This window comes from Giraffa tippelskirchi, chromosome 13 (assembly GCF_054371585.1).
Source record: "Giraffa tippelskirchi isolate mGirTip1 chromosome 13, T2T-mGirTip1v1.2.pri, whole genome shotgun sequence".
Classification (NCBI taxonomy): Eukaryota; Metazoa; Chordata; class Mammalia; order Artiodactyla; family Giraffidae; genus Giraffa; species Giraffa tippelskirchi.
Genome location: NC_137287.1, coordinates 38,140,351 through 38,155,171, shown reverse-complemented (window position 1 = coordinate 38,155,171; position 14,821 = coordinate 38,140,351). Strand labels below are relative to the sequence as shown.

The following is a 14,821-nucleotide window of genomic DNA, read 5'->3' as shown; positions in this document are numbered from 1 at the left end:
CGGGGGGCACTCCACAAACTGGAGCGGCCCTGACTCGCCTGAGCGCCATGCCAGCGCTCCCACCCAGACTGCTCTGCTGCCACACGGTGCTGGCAAAGCTCCTCATTTTTCAAGAAAAGCCAGAAGTCTAGAGTATTATTTGTAATTTCCCATTTTAAAAATACTGTGTGGGCCAAACAAAATACATTTATAGGCTGGGTTCAGCCCACGGTCTGCCAGTTTTCAACTTCTGCCACAGGTTAATTAGTAAAAGAACACACCCCCTGAGCAGCCTGCCTCTGGAGATTTATAAATGAATGAAGAACAGCAATGAAAAAGTTGTTGGACGATTTAAACATTTAAAATATAAGCCAGTGCTCTTCACTTCTGGCAAAATAAAAATAAACCCATACCTAATATCTAAAAATAAACAATCAATCTGTTTTTAATCTCTTTCGCACTTGAGCCGTAACTGAATGGGGTAGTGAAACACAGAGCAGGGACACGCACGGTGGACACTGGCGCCTCCCCTGGGCGCCTGTGACGCCTCTGTGTGCAGCACATCCACCCATGTCCAGGAAAGGCACCTACCGCAACCCCGGGCTCTCCCTTGGGCTCCCCAGCATCGGGCTCCGTGTCCTCGGTCTTGATCTCGGCCTTCATCTCCAGCAGTGGCACCTCGGGGCCCGGCTGCTGGGAGTTGGTTTCGGTGCTGGCCACTGAGGATGGAGTGGGGACCCTGTTATCAATGCTGGCTGCTGTCTGGGAAAGCTGTGGGGAAACCAAAATCACTTATCTTTGTAAACAACACAGATGGATCTTAAACCCTGCTGCACACTCAACACAGATCCATGTTAATCTTTCTCAATACTAACATAACAGGCACCCCTATTTGAGAGAACTGAAGAATATAAGAGTTGAAGGAGGAGTTCTAGAGAAGTCAACATCAGGCAGAAACACAACTTGACTTCTTACCAACAATGCAGAGATGCAACAGCAGAAGCTTTCTACACTGTGATAGAAAATTATCTTCTGGGAATTTTCTACCTAAGTCAGAAAACCTCCTATTTTAAATTCAATTCCTTCCAATAATGATACTAATGGTTCTGGTAAAAGGATGAATAATAAATATGTGTATATACACTGTCAGAAGGGGAATAAGGTACCTATATGGACTTCCCTGGTGGCTCAGACGGTAAAGCGTCTGTCTACAATGCAGGAGACCCGGGTTCAATCCCTGGGTCGGGAAGATCTCCTGGAGAAGGAAATGGTAACCCACTTCAATACTCTTGCCTGGAAAATCCCATGAACAGAGGCGCCTGGTAGGCTACAGTCCATGCGGTCGCAGAGTCGGACACGACTGAGCGACTTCACTTCACTTCATGGAACAAAAGTGTATAACTAGCCTGTTAATTGCAGGAACAGTGGTAGAGGAGTAAACAAACATTAAGAGACGAAATCCCCCAAAAAACTCTTAAGTTTTCAAAGATTTACCTGATAAGAGTTTCAAGTAAACAAACAAAAACATAACATTACAAAGGGATCTTACTCAGAGATAATATAAAATAAGAAACAATAACACTCCCTATGGAAAAATAAAGTGTCATCTTGGGACTCATCTTGGGATTGATTTTGACATTTTATAAATAAATATCCTCAGTCCCCACAAATAAAGTCAATGCATTTCAGGGGGAAGGAAGTTTTTAAGTTAGGCTGGTAAGAAAACAGATACCACGACTTGGTGAGAAACAGCAGCCTTGGGCCCCTGGGGTCGGTGGGATTGGCCGTGTGTTGGGGAGCCCGGCCGGGTGCCACCAGCAGAGCACGGGACCGGGACATGGGATGCACTGCGACCCTGCCACTGCTGCCTCCCCGGAGCAGTGGGAGATCTGCGCCAGAGAAGTGCTGACCTGGCTGGGCCATTTTGTCATGAAAAAGAAAGAGCTTCCAGCTGGAAAACAAGGCTGACGGGCAAGGTCAAAGTATGTACAATTAGGAACCTGACTTGTTTACCAAACCCTCAAGACAACTAAATCTCAGAGATGACCGACTGTGACAGGTGATGCTCCTACGGAGAGTTTAAGTATTCTACAGAGGACCCATGTATGAGTTCTTTCGGTTGCTGATTTCTACAAGCTGGTTCAACTGAGAAGATAATCACAAGTCACATCCTGCCAAACTTGGCCTCCAGAGCCCATTCTGGAACCAACATACAGCCCGTTACAGCTCCATCAGGGTGCAGACACACACCCTGTGTAGCTGCACCAAGACCTGTGGTGGCTTCATGGTCAATTGTTCAGGGGCAAGTTCTCATCTGCTACTCTATGCACACACGGCCGCAGGCCGAGGGGCTCACCGGGGTGCCGGGGGGCTGCGTGTGCACGGGTGTCGGCTGCTGCTGCGATGACTGCGGGGTGGCCACCGACGGAGGCTGCACTGGGGTCTGAGGCTGCGGGGTCACCTGGGCCTGGGCGGCTGCCTGGACCGTAGGAGTACTCTGCGTCTGGCTGGCGCTGGGCACAGAGCCGGGAGTTGGGGTGGGAGTCTGCCCGGAAGACGACGCAGGAGTTGACGGCTGGGTAGGTGCTGCTGGCTGGGGGGGTGTCACCCCGGGAGCTGCTGGGTGCTGCAGAGACGGCATGCCGGCGGCCGTGGAGGCGGGAGGCGGGGTCTGATGCAGCGGCGGCTGTGTCACTGGTGGGCAAGGCAGCTGGCTGGCCTGGGGCCCAAGCATGTTCAGCGGGTTGGGAAGAGCGGCCCCCGGCACCTGCCCCTGACAGGCAGAAGGAAAAGAGCGAGTTAAAACTGTTTTCCCCTCTGTCTGAAAATGCGGCAGCAGATATAAAGAATTAAATATGTGAGAACCTGACGGTTTCTGGATGAGGTCTGCTGACTACATGGGAACGTTTTGCTTGTAACAGGTCACTGATCTGTACACTTATAGTAACCTGCTTTTGTAGTAATCAGGCTTTGATTTCTGTAACTGTAGAAATCTCTGGCTTAAACAAACACACATACACTCCAGTTACTAGCTCATGTTCCATAATATCTACCCACAGCTAAGACCACTGGAAAAGGTATTTGTCTTTTTCAAAAAAATGAGTTACTCAAACACTGAAATGTTTCAGTATGGTAGTTCTCAACTAGGGACATGCTTCAGAACTACCTGTGGGCCAACTAAAAAGCTATTCTGAATCTACAGCAGGGATCTGCCAACCACACAGGGTCCAAGGCCAAACCCAGCTAGCTGCTGATCTCTGTCAATAAAGCTTTATTGGCCAGCAGCCTCTCCATTCACTCATGTGTGAATGCACATGTCTATGACTGCCTCTGTCACAACAGTGGAGCAGAGCAGTTCCCCCATGGTCCACCAAGCTGAAAGTATCTACAGGACAAACCTGTTGACCCCTTTGCTAGAGAAATAAAATTTATGCAAATTAAGAATTAATTAATAGGCATCAGGCTCTCTAGTGGCCCAGTGGTTAAGAATCCACCTGCCAGTGCAGAGGGCACAAGTTCTATCCCTGGTCGGGGAAGATTCCACATGTCGTGGGGCAACTAGGCCTGAGCTCCACAACTACTGAAGCCCTCATGCCTAGAGGCCGTGCTCCACAAGAGAAGCCACCCCAATGAGAAGCCTGGGCACTGCACTGACAGTAACTTCCACTCACTGCAACTAGAGAAAGCCTGCATGCAGCAAGGAAGACTCAGCACAGACAAACATAAATAATAATAAATAAAATTTTTAAAAAACAATTAATTAATAGGTATTTACTTAGTGAATCTAGTGTAGTCACTGCCTCTTATTCAATGTTATACATGTTAAGTAATGAATTCGATCTCTCAGGGGAACACTTAGTTTGTTTTAAATACATGTACATTTGTACACAGCAGCAATCTGATGCACTCTAACAATTAACAGAAGTCGAGGAAAGGCAGTAAAATGAGTGGAAAACAGTCCCCGCCGGCATTATATTGAATAATTAAAAACACATTCAACAAGAAGGGAACTACTCAAATGGCCCAGTTAGCCAGACTTCACCTGGGCAGTTTAACCAACAGGTGCCTAATCATTAAGTGTGAACTCAAGGGATCTTTCCTCACTCCCTCTTCAAAAACTAATGTCTCTCAGGATCACATGCGAAGCTTAGAATCTAAAATATACAAATAAAAATCAAGAAAATGACAACTAAGACAGAGGACAGTACCTGTGGAACGCCAGCCTGTGCCGCCGGCTGCCCCATGCCCACGCTGCTCACACTCAGCGCCCCACTGGACGACGGGAACTGACTCTGCGGCAGGAACTGGCTCTGCGCAGGCGCTTGGGCCATCATGCTGTTGGTGTGCGCGCCCAGCATGTTCGGAGGCTGAGGCATACGGGACGGAGAAATGGCCATCTACAAGACAACGTGTGCCACTGTGTTCAGAGGGCTCCAGGGCCCATGCTCCAAGGTGAGCCAGAGGAGAGAGGAGTCCTCAAGTCCCCCCTCACAGGAAGTGACCCCCCACGCACGAAGACCTCCCGGCTCCCAGGCATTCTGCACGCTTTTTCATGCAGTTCTCTCATGAGCCAGCTCCACACAGTCCTCTGAACAGAAATCAATAGCATGCCACAGTGTAAAATTCAAACACGCCTTTTAGGAGTTCTCGGACTCGTTTAGAAAGCAGCCTCAGGAGAGGACGCTCTGCGAGTCAGCAGACGCTGACACCTTTCCTCTCATTCTGTCACACATCCCCAGAACTCCCGTCTTCTCACAAAGTCACAGGTGCCAAGGAATCTCTCATTTCAGTAAAAATAAGTAACAGTCAAATAATCTTTGTAGTAATAAGGACCAGAGAGAGAGCCAAAGCACAACACAATCCAAAGGAACAAGCATCACAGGATTCCTGGACAACCTCCAAGCTCCCTCAGGGAGAACTGTCCTGTTGCAGCGAGGCCTCCTCAGCACAGCTGAAGGGAGGACAAGCACTTACCCCTGGAACGGAGCCCATGCTGTTCATCGGGACAGAGTGGTTCATGGGGGATGCCGCACGCGGTCCCATGGGCGCTTGTGGCAACTGTACATTCCCCAAGGATATTGGGTTAAATGAATTCATCCCTGTAAAGGTACCCACAACAGTTCATTAGGAAAAGCACCCATAGGAAAAGAGAATGACAATTTGCCAAAGAAACTTGAAGCCAAATAAGATGGCACACACACACTACATACACAACTGAAAGATCAGTCAATCAGAAAAGATGGCTAAGTAACAGATTGCTCATATCCAGGAAAAACAGCACCACCGTGGTGGTGGTGAGGTGGTGGGTGGGGTGCGGGCAGGACAGCATGAGGAGAGGAGGGTGGCACATCAGGGAAGCTGCGAGCAGCTGAGGCCAGGGCAGCACTCGGCGCCAGAGCGTTCAAGTGACAGAGAAGACAGGGGTGTGTGGGGCTGTGGGAAGGAGCACCCACCATCCATGGACGAGGTCTGCTGAGGCCAGGGCACCCCTCTGAGACAACCCCTCAGAGCCTTCTGGACCACCTGACTCCCAGCAGGAAGCCTGCTCCCATCACCCCAGGCCCCCCAGCTCTTTGGCTGGGCTTACATTTATTGTTAGCATCTGGGATAAGACTCAAAACATGGCTTTAATTTTCCAAGGACATTAAGCATTTAGGAAGTGCCCAAGGGTTGGCGGTTCTCAACTTCAGCCTCCTCTCTGCCGACTGGAAAGATCTCACTTTCATGGCTGCCTTGGCCTTCCCAGGGATGCCACACCATGAACGACACCTCTCACCAGCCGCTATACAACTCCAGGCCACGGAGCCTCTCTCTCTGTAATTTCCCATAATTCTCTGTAAACTCTGAGCTCAATGTAAATGCTGCTTCAGTAAGTTTCACGACTTAGCCCAGTCCTGTGGCCATGAACAGAATCCTGAGGCAGTGCCTTAACTATAGGGCATAATAGGGCATTAAAAAACATGGGCCTCCTTCAGCACCAGTGAGAAATGTCCCAAGTAACCAAGACTTTCCAGGAAGCCTACAGAACAAAGTGCCCTGCTCTTCTGGAGGGTTTTGTTGCCAAGAGGAGATTTTACTGAGCAAGCGAAAAATATGCATGAAGAAACGGCACCGTAACAAGTTCCTCTCCACAGATCTGGACGTGCCAGTGACAGGGGCAGGCAAGCGCTTCCTTCGAAGGCTCCTCCTTTCAGTCTGCTCAACAGCCCCCTCCTCAGATCCCGAAGCAGCCGACTTGTCCACCTTGTCCCTGATACAGCACCCTGCCTCTCCTAAGGCTCAATTTCTCTGCCTTCTTGATTCTTTCACTCGTCCCACCTGGTCCATCTAAACAAGTCCCTGAAAAGTTTCCTCCACAGTATCATCAGCAGCTCTACCAGGTCTCCTGTGGTATGCAGCATGATCACCACAGCTGTTGGAATGACCGCTTTCTCCCTGAATTACTCCACACACAGCAGCAAGGCCTTGCTTTGGAATCTCCTGGATAATGTCACCACCTCATTTCACAACCAGCAGAAACATCCTACTGTTCAGGTCTCAACCTGCTAAGAGCTGTAAAAGCTCTGAAATGACCCTAACCCCCAAACTCAAATGACTGCTTCAACCACAACCGAAGACTCTCAACTTGAGAAAGAACCTCCGGAAGTCGCTCAGACTAGCTGCTAGGAGCACAGATCCTCTTTGGCGAGCCTGGTGGGGTGGCGCCTGTGCTCGTTAGCCCAGAGCAGCCTCACCCGTCCCTACCACCCCTCAAACAGGGTGCTCCGGCTTCAGGATAGGCCTGACGCTCTACTTTCAAGTGCTCAGAAATGTTTCTTTCCCCTCACCTACAATGTTTTCTTTTTTTGGAGACTCTTCCAAGAGCAATGTCTTCTCTTGTCCATCAAAAAAAAAAAAAAAGTGAACTCCTACTTCTGATCTCCTTGGAGAGCTTTGCTGTGATCTCCAAACCTCCAAATGCAACAGACGTTCACACTACCTGTGGACATCCACTATGCTCATCATTGGAAAGAAAAAAAAAAGGAAGCAATACGAAAAGAAAAACCAAAGGAAAAATGGAAGGAAAGAAATACACAAGGAAGAGACAAACCAATAAACTTTGTGCTGCAGAATGTTAAACCAAAATATGATTTACAACAATGGTTAAATACCTTGAGAAACCTGCATACGATTCACTGGCAGAGGCATGGGCCCATCTACAATGGTAGAAAAAAAAAGGAGGTTACTGAAAATAATCCTTTAGATTGAAAGAGAAGAGCAGATCCAAAAGTGCTGTGCACTCTGATGCCAGCACACCCTTTAAAGGGCCTTTCTGTGAGAGACTCACGTCTAAACACAGGCCACCGCAGAACACAGCCACTACTACATGCTTTCAAAGCAACAGGTTTCCTGGGAGTGTAATTCTGTGTGCTGAGAAATACACACCAAACACAGAAAGACACACAAGGGAACAGACCAGGGGTGGGACATGCAGTCCTTACTTGGAGGTCTCACAGACTGCGCCTGGGGTATTCCGGGGGGCTGCGTCCCAGGGGCTGGTAAGGCTGGCTGGTTACCCAAGATGCCTTGTTTGTGTAAACGCGATCTCCGCTTTTCTTCTAGCTCTTTTTGAATCTTGTAGATTTTCTCTGCTAGTAAGTGATAGTATTCATCCTAAAAAGCAGCAACATTCAATACTAGTTATTTGCAAACAAACAACTGATCTGGTCTTGTAGGTTCTAACAAACTAATGAACTTTTAAATTAAAATTATGTACACTGGCACGGGTAAAGTATTCAGCACTTCTAACTCATAAACCAAAGCCCAGGGATACTATGGGACTTAACAGTCAGGGGGTACTAAGTCCTCATGACAGTTCATTCCACAGCTGAACCTCTTCTTGCATACTCACTGACACAAGTGACAGCACAGTGCAAGCGCTGTAAACACTCCACTATAAAGTACACCCACAGGTTAGAAAAACTTCACATACCTCATTTACCACTGTAGTGGGCACACTTTAAGATTTTGCAGTTACAAACCAAGAGAGGTATGCAGGGAGGACCTCAAGCGAGGAGACTAAGCAGGCTGACAGAAGCCCCCACGTCCAGACATGCAGTCACAGGTCCCCTAGGCACCGTGCGGCTGGAACACGAACGCTGACCTACCCTGCTGTTGGCAGACTCGTACATGTCCCCTTCCACTTTCTTAGCGTAGGCCACCAGGTTCTCCATGCGGCGATCCTTCAGGGCTGCAGGGTCAGGTGTCGGGAAGATGGCTTGGACACTGAAAGGACAGCACGTACTCTCAACCTACTTTTAGCACAATGTCAACATCCTGCCATTTTACGTGTGACATGGGAAGAGAAGAAACAACCGTCTACCTTTGGGCACAATACACTGTTGAGAGACCCCCAATCTCTTGCCTAGTTCATGTGTAGTCACTCTTTGGAGACAATACTGATCTGTCAATTTATCCACAAGTCAAACACAACAATATTTTGCTATTAACAATAAGTGCTTGACCAACTCAAGAATAATATGATTTTGAATTCCTAACCTTTAAACTACTAAGTACAAAAACTTTTGATTAAAATAATGAAGGAGAAAAAAAAGAAAACTCCATCAGAATCAAGTTGATCAACGTCACCTTCATTTAACTTAAATTGCTGGAGAAATTCAACTATTAATTTCCCATGTTAATTGTATAATGGTATTGTGAAGCCATCTGTATTTACTAGGCCCAAATTCCTGCAATTCTCAGGGCTCCCCACAACTATAACCTTGAGCCATAAAATAAGACAAGCTTCTGAGTGAGTCCCAGCTCCCCGTGCACCGAGAGCTTAGAAAACAGGCCTGCCCCTGTGACATGGGTCAAAGTTCATATTCCTCTCCAGGATCCACTGGGCACTCAGAATCTGGGATCCTCCAGCCTCCCTAAAAAGCATGTGACCGCCGTCAGTTGCAAGGGTATGATCACCTGGGGCCCAAAAGAACACCTGGGAGTTAAATCAGACACCCAGGAAACTGCAAAACTGTCACATCGCCATTAGTCACAAAATGCTTCCATCGCATGTGAATAACAGGCAAGAGGGCCACGTACAGTTTATGTACTAGATGGCTCCGCAGGTCCTGAGTGACATGTTCATGCCAGCTTTTCCGAACACCAGTGCTGGAAGGAGGTGCTGCTGCAGGTATAGTGCTGAGGGTTCCAATGTTTCCAGAGTTTGAGCCGTCATTCATCAGGGGGCTGAGGGGAGAGTAAGAACAGGTCATCCAACTGGAAAAGTGACTCACATGCCATTCATCCAACTAAGGTTTTTCAACCATATGTGACTTTAAACTCTGTTATCTGTTAGAAAGAAAGAAAGAGGGAGGGAGGGAAGAGGGAGAGAGAAGGGTGGGAGGGAAACAGCCCTACACTTTAGAAAGAATCAAGAGTTCTGTGTGGTTCCCAGCCCACTTTAACATGTGACTATCACTCAGATAGGAGCCAAATGAAACAAGGGTCTTACTTTGTAGCCCCAAGGGAAGTTGGAAGGGCTGATTCTGAAATCAAGTTTGGTGGCTGCTGATCTGTTGTTATTCCTCCTGCTGGAATGTTCATTGGGTTATTTCCTGAAAGACAAAAAGAAAAGGAATCAACCAACTCCTAAATTATACACCTCAAAGCCTTAATAACAGATAAATAACAAGTCACATATAAATAAATGATTCTTATGAAAATTATTCTTATGACTCATAATAATAAATGCTATGGCAGGAACTCTGGGAGTTATATTTTCAATAATGGTGGTAAAATTGTAAAAAAAAAAAAAAAAATAATGGTGGTAAAATTGTATAAATTCAATTGCTTCCTATCACACTTGAAAACCAAAGAAGAGCATTTCTATGGAGGCTGGTCGGCATCATGAATGCTTGGTGGCTGCGGAAAAAAATCAGAAATGATCCACCTGCAGCTTCGGTTTTGATTCTGGCTTCATTCCCGTCACATACACTTCATCATCTTTTTGTTTTGCATATCAGAAGATAAAAATCATAGAAATTAACTTCAAGTGAAGAAGACAAAAGGTCAATTTGTCTACAGAATTTGTTCTAAAGTAAGAGAAAGGTGAGATGCAGGTTAACAGTCTTGTCCCAGATTATACCAACAGAAGTGGTGTCAGACTAGAAGGGACATTTCAAGACTCCAGCAGGAGTCAGAGATGCATTACGGCAACTGTTTCCCAACACGCAACAGATGAAGTCTCTTTAAGGTGAAAATACTTTATTAGGAAAAGAACAAAACCAGCACAACAACCCTGTTCTGAGATCCCTGTTAGCCTGTCCGGATTCAGACTGGTCGGCTCCAGTCACAAGTAGTCCACAACCAAGACATGCTAGGAGATGCAGAGAGTCAAGGCAAGTGGTACTGCACTAATTCCAACCTGTGAGATTTTGCATTCTGAACCATGTGAAATGCCCTTTATGAAAACTATCCAGACACAAGTGACAAAAATGTTGGTTCATTTGCAAATGTGATTCATCTTACAAGCCTGTAACATCTTCAGTGTACCTGACACTTTAGCCTTTACCTGGAATTTTTTAATTTTAATCATTTAAAAGATACCATTCACCATAATATATATATTTGAATTTTATTATATATATTTAAATTGAAAATTTGAATTTAAAGTAAAAACAGTAGCTGAAAACAGCCCTGGGCTCCAGAAGGCTTGTCACTCCCGACACTGCATTTGCACAAGGAAGTTCTCGAGAGTCCTTTCACCTACCCAGGGGGTTGAGACTCCTCATCTGCTGGTGAGTTTGAGGCTGTGCTGGTTGCTGACCAGGAACCTGAGGCTGCAGCTGCGTCTGGGGCTGGTTCAGGTAGGGGAGTCCAAGAGCAGCATACGCTCGTTGCATGGAGCTGGGGTCTATCGGATTTGGGTTACTTAAAGAAGTGGCATTCTGTTGGCCTGTGCCAACAGAACCAATGGTGTTTTGAATTCCACTAGCTGGAGACCCCAGGATGGCTACAAAAACAAACAGATAAACACAAGAGATAAGTAAAAGGGAAAAGTCCACAAATGAGTTAAAAACTACTGAAAAACAAGTAAAATTTTATCAGAAGACCACCTATGTATGTCATGAAGCACTGGAACCAGGCTACCAAGAAAGGAACTGTGCAGACAGAAGGAGCCCATTCTATTAATCTCATCCGCACAGTGGCACCTGAAGAACAAAAATCTGAAGAGAATTCAAGCTTCTATGTTAGAAAACAATGGACCAGAAAATCAGCAATCATGCAATCAAGGTCAGCATATATTAAATCTAGAGCCTCATAAGAAGTCAGTTCTGGGGAAACCACAAACATGGGAAAACACACATTCTTTGGAGGTCGTCAGCCACCACTGAGATGAGCTAAGAAGCCCCTCCTGCTGCTGCTTCTCTGAGTCCCTCACTGCTCACCTGCACAGGTACAGAGGAAGAAAAGGAGCAGAGGAGACACCTAGTTGGTCAGTTCTGTTACTTATTAACTTAATCAATATCTTAATTACTAAAGGTATCAAGTAACAATAACTTAATTAAGATCTCTGACACAATCTTCCAGAAAACAAAACTGCATTTCCTTGAATCCGTGACATACAGGGACCAGGCAACACCACGGCTTTCTCTCCTCCGAGTTTCCTATGTGGGAGGGCACTATGCTAAGCTCTCTGTTATGTGAAGCTGTTTAAGAAATACTGTGCCTGACTGAGGAAAATCTGTAGCAACATAAAAAGCCCCATTCCCAAGGGCTTCAAAGTTAACAGAGATGACCCAAATACCCATCTGTCCATCTGTCTGTCCATCCATCCAAATGTCCTAATCGGTTTTCAACATATGGCAGAAGTTCTGCGTCATACCATTGATTCTTATTTGTAAGAGTTCCTTTCTTTCCAACTTCCCCAAACTTTAGAGTCAGGTCATAAACAGCAGCTTATAAAACTAATACTATAACATAAGATCTTTGAGACATAAAACACTATCACAAAATTTTTCTTTAAAATTCAGACCATTACTGTAATAATAATATCCTCACATCACCATCAGCGCAATTATAACATAAACAACTCAAATACTTATCTGAGTAATTTAATTAAACCAAAATGTGTTAAAAAAAGAAAAGCCCTTGATAATTACATATTTCATACTATTTAACTTTTCTAATAAGAATATTCAGATCTAAAACTCATTAATGCTCATTAGACACAATTATACACACCAAGCACCTCATTATAATAAATGAAAAGCAATTCCCAAGGTACATTTTATGACAAGTTTGTAGCTCTGAAATAAGTCATGTATGATACTTTTAAAAGTATTTTTCCTAACAGTTAATACTCCATGAAACTTTAAACACATGCCGTTGTACTACTGAAACTGACACGCTGAATTGTCTAAAAGAACCATGATGGAAAAAGGAAAGTGACAATGGTAAGATGATTTATTTTTCTATTACTTTGCGGTGTAAGGAGGAACAGACCTAGACTTACATTGACATGCACACTGATCAACTGTGGAGAGAGAGGAATTTAAAGAAACAAGGTGTACAAGGCTTCGGGTTTTGGGTGAAGATGCAATAGCAGTGCCTTAATGACGATTTCTTTCTACTAAAATCCACTCATGTCCACACTTCCCCAAATGCCATCCTTTTACTCCAAATTCCCCATCCTAGGAGGACTGCCATTCCTAAGCTCAAGGCCACTTATGGACCACTTACAGACTTCCTCCTCTCATGGAAGCTGCTGACTCGGTCAATGTATTTTTTGTGTGTGTTAGAAGCATTTATGTCCTAAATGTAAACATTACCATGTCTTTTACTTTAAAAGAAAACATACCTATCTGAAGACAAGCATTTGGTACTTGACATTTCTAACTAATTTAGAGACAAGGAAAATAAAATACAAACAAATAAAAAGGTCCCTGACATACAGGCATGGCCCAATCTGAGTCTAAACGCCGCTATGAGATAACATCTACGCTTCAGGGACAAGGAATGCAGGCATTTCCTACGGGGGTGATGGCTGGAAGGGGAGTTACTTTAAGTTCTACAAGCTCAAGATGCTTCTGCTCTCCGTGAACATCCTCCTGGTGTCCCTGCAGCAGCTGGCCTTCCCTGAACACCCCCCACCGTGGCAGCCGGGCCTCTGCTCCTCTCTGGATACCTGCGACTCCTGCACTTGCTCCCTCCTTCCTTTCCTCCCTCACTTCCGTGCACAGACTCCACGACAGACACAGACAACAGGACAGAAGTGAACAGACTGCGCTCATGGAGCTCAGGGTCTGCTGGGAGAGCAACATCTCTATCTACTAATGAAAGGCTGCAGCCCTTGATTCCATATCAGAGACAGTGGTCTCTGATTAAAATGATCAAGACCATCTCCTCTTCCCTGCACATTCCCTGAAGCCAGGACCAGCATGTGTCTCACCGGGACTCTCCTCCCACCAGGGAGCTCGCCTCAAGCTGTAGCAGTGGAGCAGGCGCCCTCCCAGCACTGCAGCGCTGAGGGCTCTGAGGCTGAGCAAAAACGTGAGGAGTGCTAAAACAGCACCGCTCCATGTACCTGGTGTCATTGAGAATACAGCCTGCTACATGAGTCAATTTTATACATTATTGATACTTACCTCTTTGTTTTTTTGGCCATGCTGCGTAGCTTAGGGGATCTTAGTCCCAGGCCCTCGCAGTGAAAGTGCGGAGTCCTAAGCACTGGATTGCAGGAACTCCCAATGTTTACCTCTTTAGATATCAACACTCCTTGTTCTTTTTACCATTTTTACATCTTGTTTCCTTTCTGAGAGCTTAAGGCTACGTTTTACACACAATCAATCCTTGTAACATCCCACCACACAGTGTCTCAGTGCATCTCAGTACAGCGTGGCCCCTCTCCCCGAGCATCAGTCAGTACTCCTGCTACCAGCACGTCTCCAGAGCGCTCCCACTCCCCTTCTGCTGCAGCTACTAAGGAGAGAAAAGGGCTGGGTTTCACAGCTGGCTCTGTCCAGGACTCACTCCCCCATGGGCACAGAGACTGGCCCATGGAGAGGCTTCACAGAGACTAGCCACTGCTGATGTCAACAGTCGACTCACCACAAATTCCAGCCCCCAATCGGTTTCAATAAAACCGCACTCAATTTGGAAATCCAACAAAAACGGACACGCTGAATTCCAAAACTTTGTCAGGTTGGTGGGGAACACTCCATGAGGCAGACACAGCAGCCACTACTTGGTCAGCACCTGGATTTCCACCAAGAGGGTCAGGCTCACGTCTGCTCAGACCTACGGACGTCTCTGCAGAGCTGCTCCCACAGCACAGGGCATCCCAGGCCAGTGCACCAGGGCAGAGGGACACCCGAACCGAGGGCCAGGCCCCCCATCACAGCCACCACCAAGCAAGAACACGCACCCTGCAGCAGGCTGTCTTCAGAAGCCAAACAGCTCAGAACTGGCAACCTGGCACCACCCAGAAGAGCGAGGACAAAGCTACTCCAATGAAGTCTATCACCGGCGGCTGTCTGGTACTTGAGCCACAGGAGGCCTCACCGCCCCCCTGCCCCTGCCGCGGGCTGTCACAGAGGCACTGGTGGTCTCTGGAGAGCCTGCAGGTGAAGCAGGTGCACAGCCTGTGAGTGCCTATGGAGCACCAAGTAGGCATCTGGAGGGCATGTTTTAAGCAGGACTCAACACCATGAAGGCAGGCATCTCAAACAATCAGAGGGGCCTAAAGCTGGATCACAGGGCAGGGCCAAGTAGTGAGTGGCAAGCCAGCAGAGGTATTCAAGCCAGGGGTCTGGGGAGGCTGACTGAGACCCCCACGGAGGCCCAAGGAGCCGCGGGCAGT

The 14,821-nt window shown here is 46.7% G+C and overlaps 1 protein-coding gene across 3 annotated transcripts in view; it reads right to left on the bottom strand.

Annotated features, from left to right (window-relative positions):
- The window catches only part of CREBBP (CREB binding lysine acetyltransferase), a 122,838-nt gene that overhangs the window by 28,864 nt on the left and 79,153 nt on the right, over positions 1-14,821 (bottom strand). For all 3 annotated transcript variants that reach the window (XM_081554916.1, XM_081554917.1, XM_081554918.1), the window contains 10 exons: positions 10,730-10,972; positions 9,473-9,575; positions 9,061-9,207; positions 8,127-8,244; positions 7,461-7,632; positions 7,131-7,175; positions 4,954-5,078; positions 4,188-4,376; positions 2,336-2,752; positions 571-750 (listed from right to left, as the gene is read on the bottom strand). In XM_081554916.1, the coding sequence (XP_081411042.1) occupies positions 571-750; positions 2,336-2,752; positions 4,188-4,376; positions 4,954-5,078; positions 7,131-7,175; positions 7,461-7,632; positions 8,127-8,244; positions 9,061-9,207; positions 9,473-9,575; positions 10,730-10,972 (1,739 nt within the window). The remainder of the gene's footprint in view (positions 1-570; positions 751-2,335; positions 2,753-4,187; positions 4,377-4,953; positions 5,079-7,130; positions 7,176-7,460; positions 7,633-8,126; positions 8,245-9,060; positions 9,208-9,472; positions 9,576-10,729; positions 10,973-14,821) is intronic.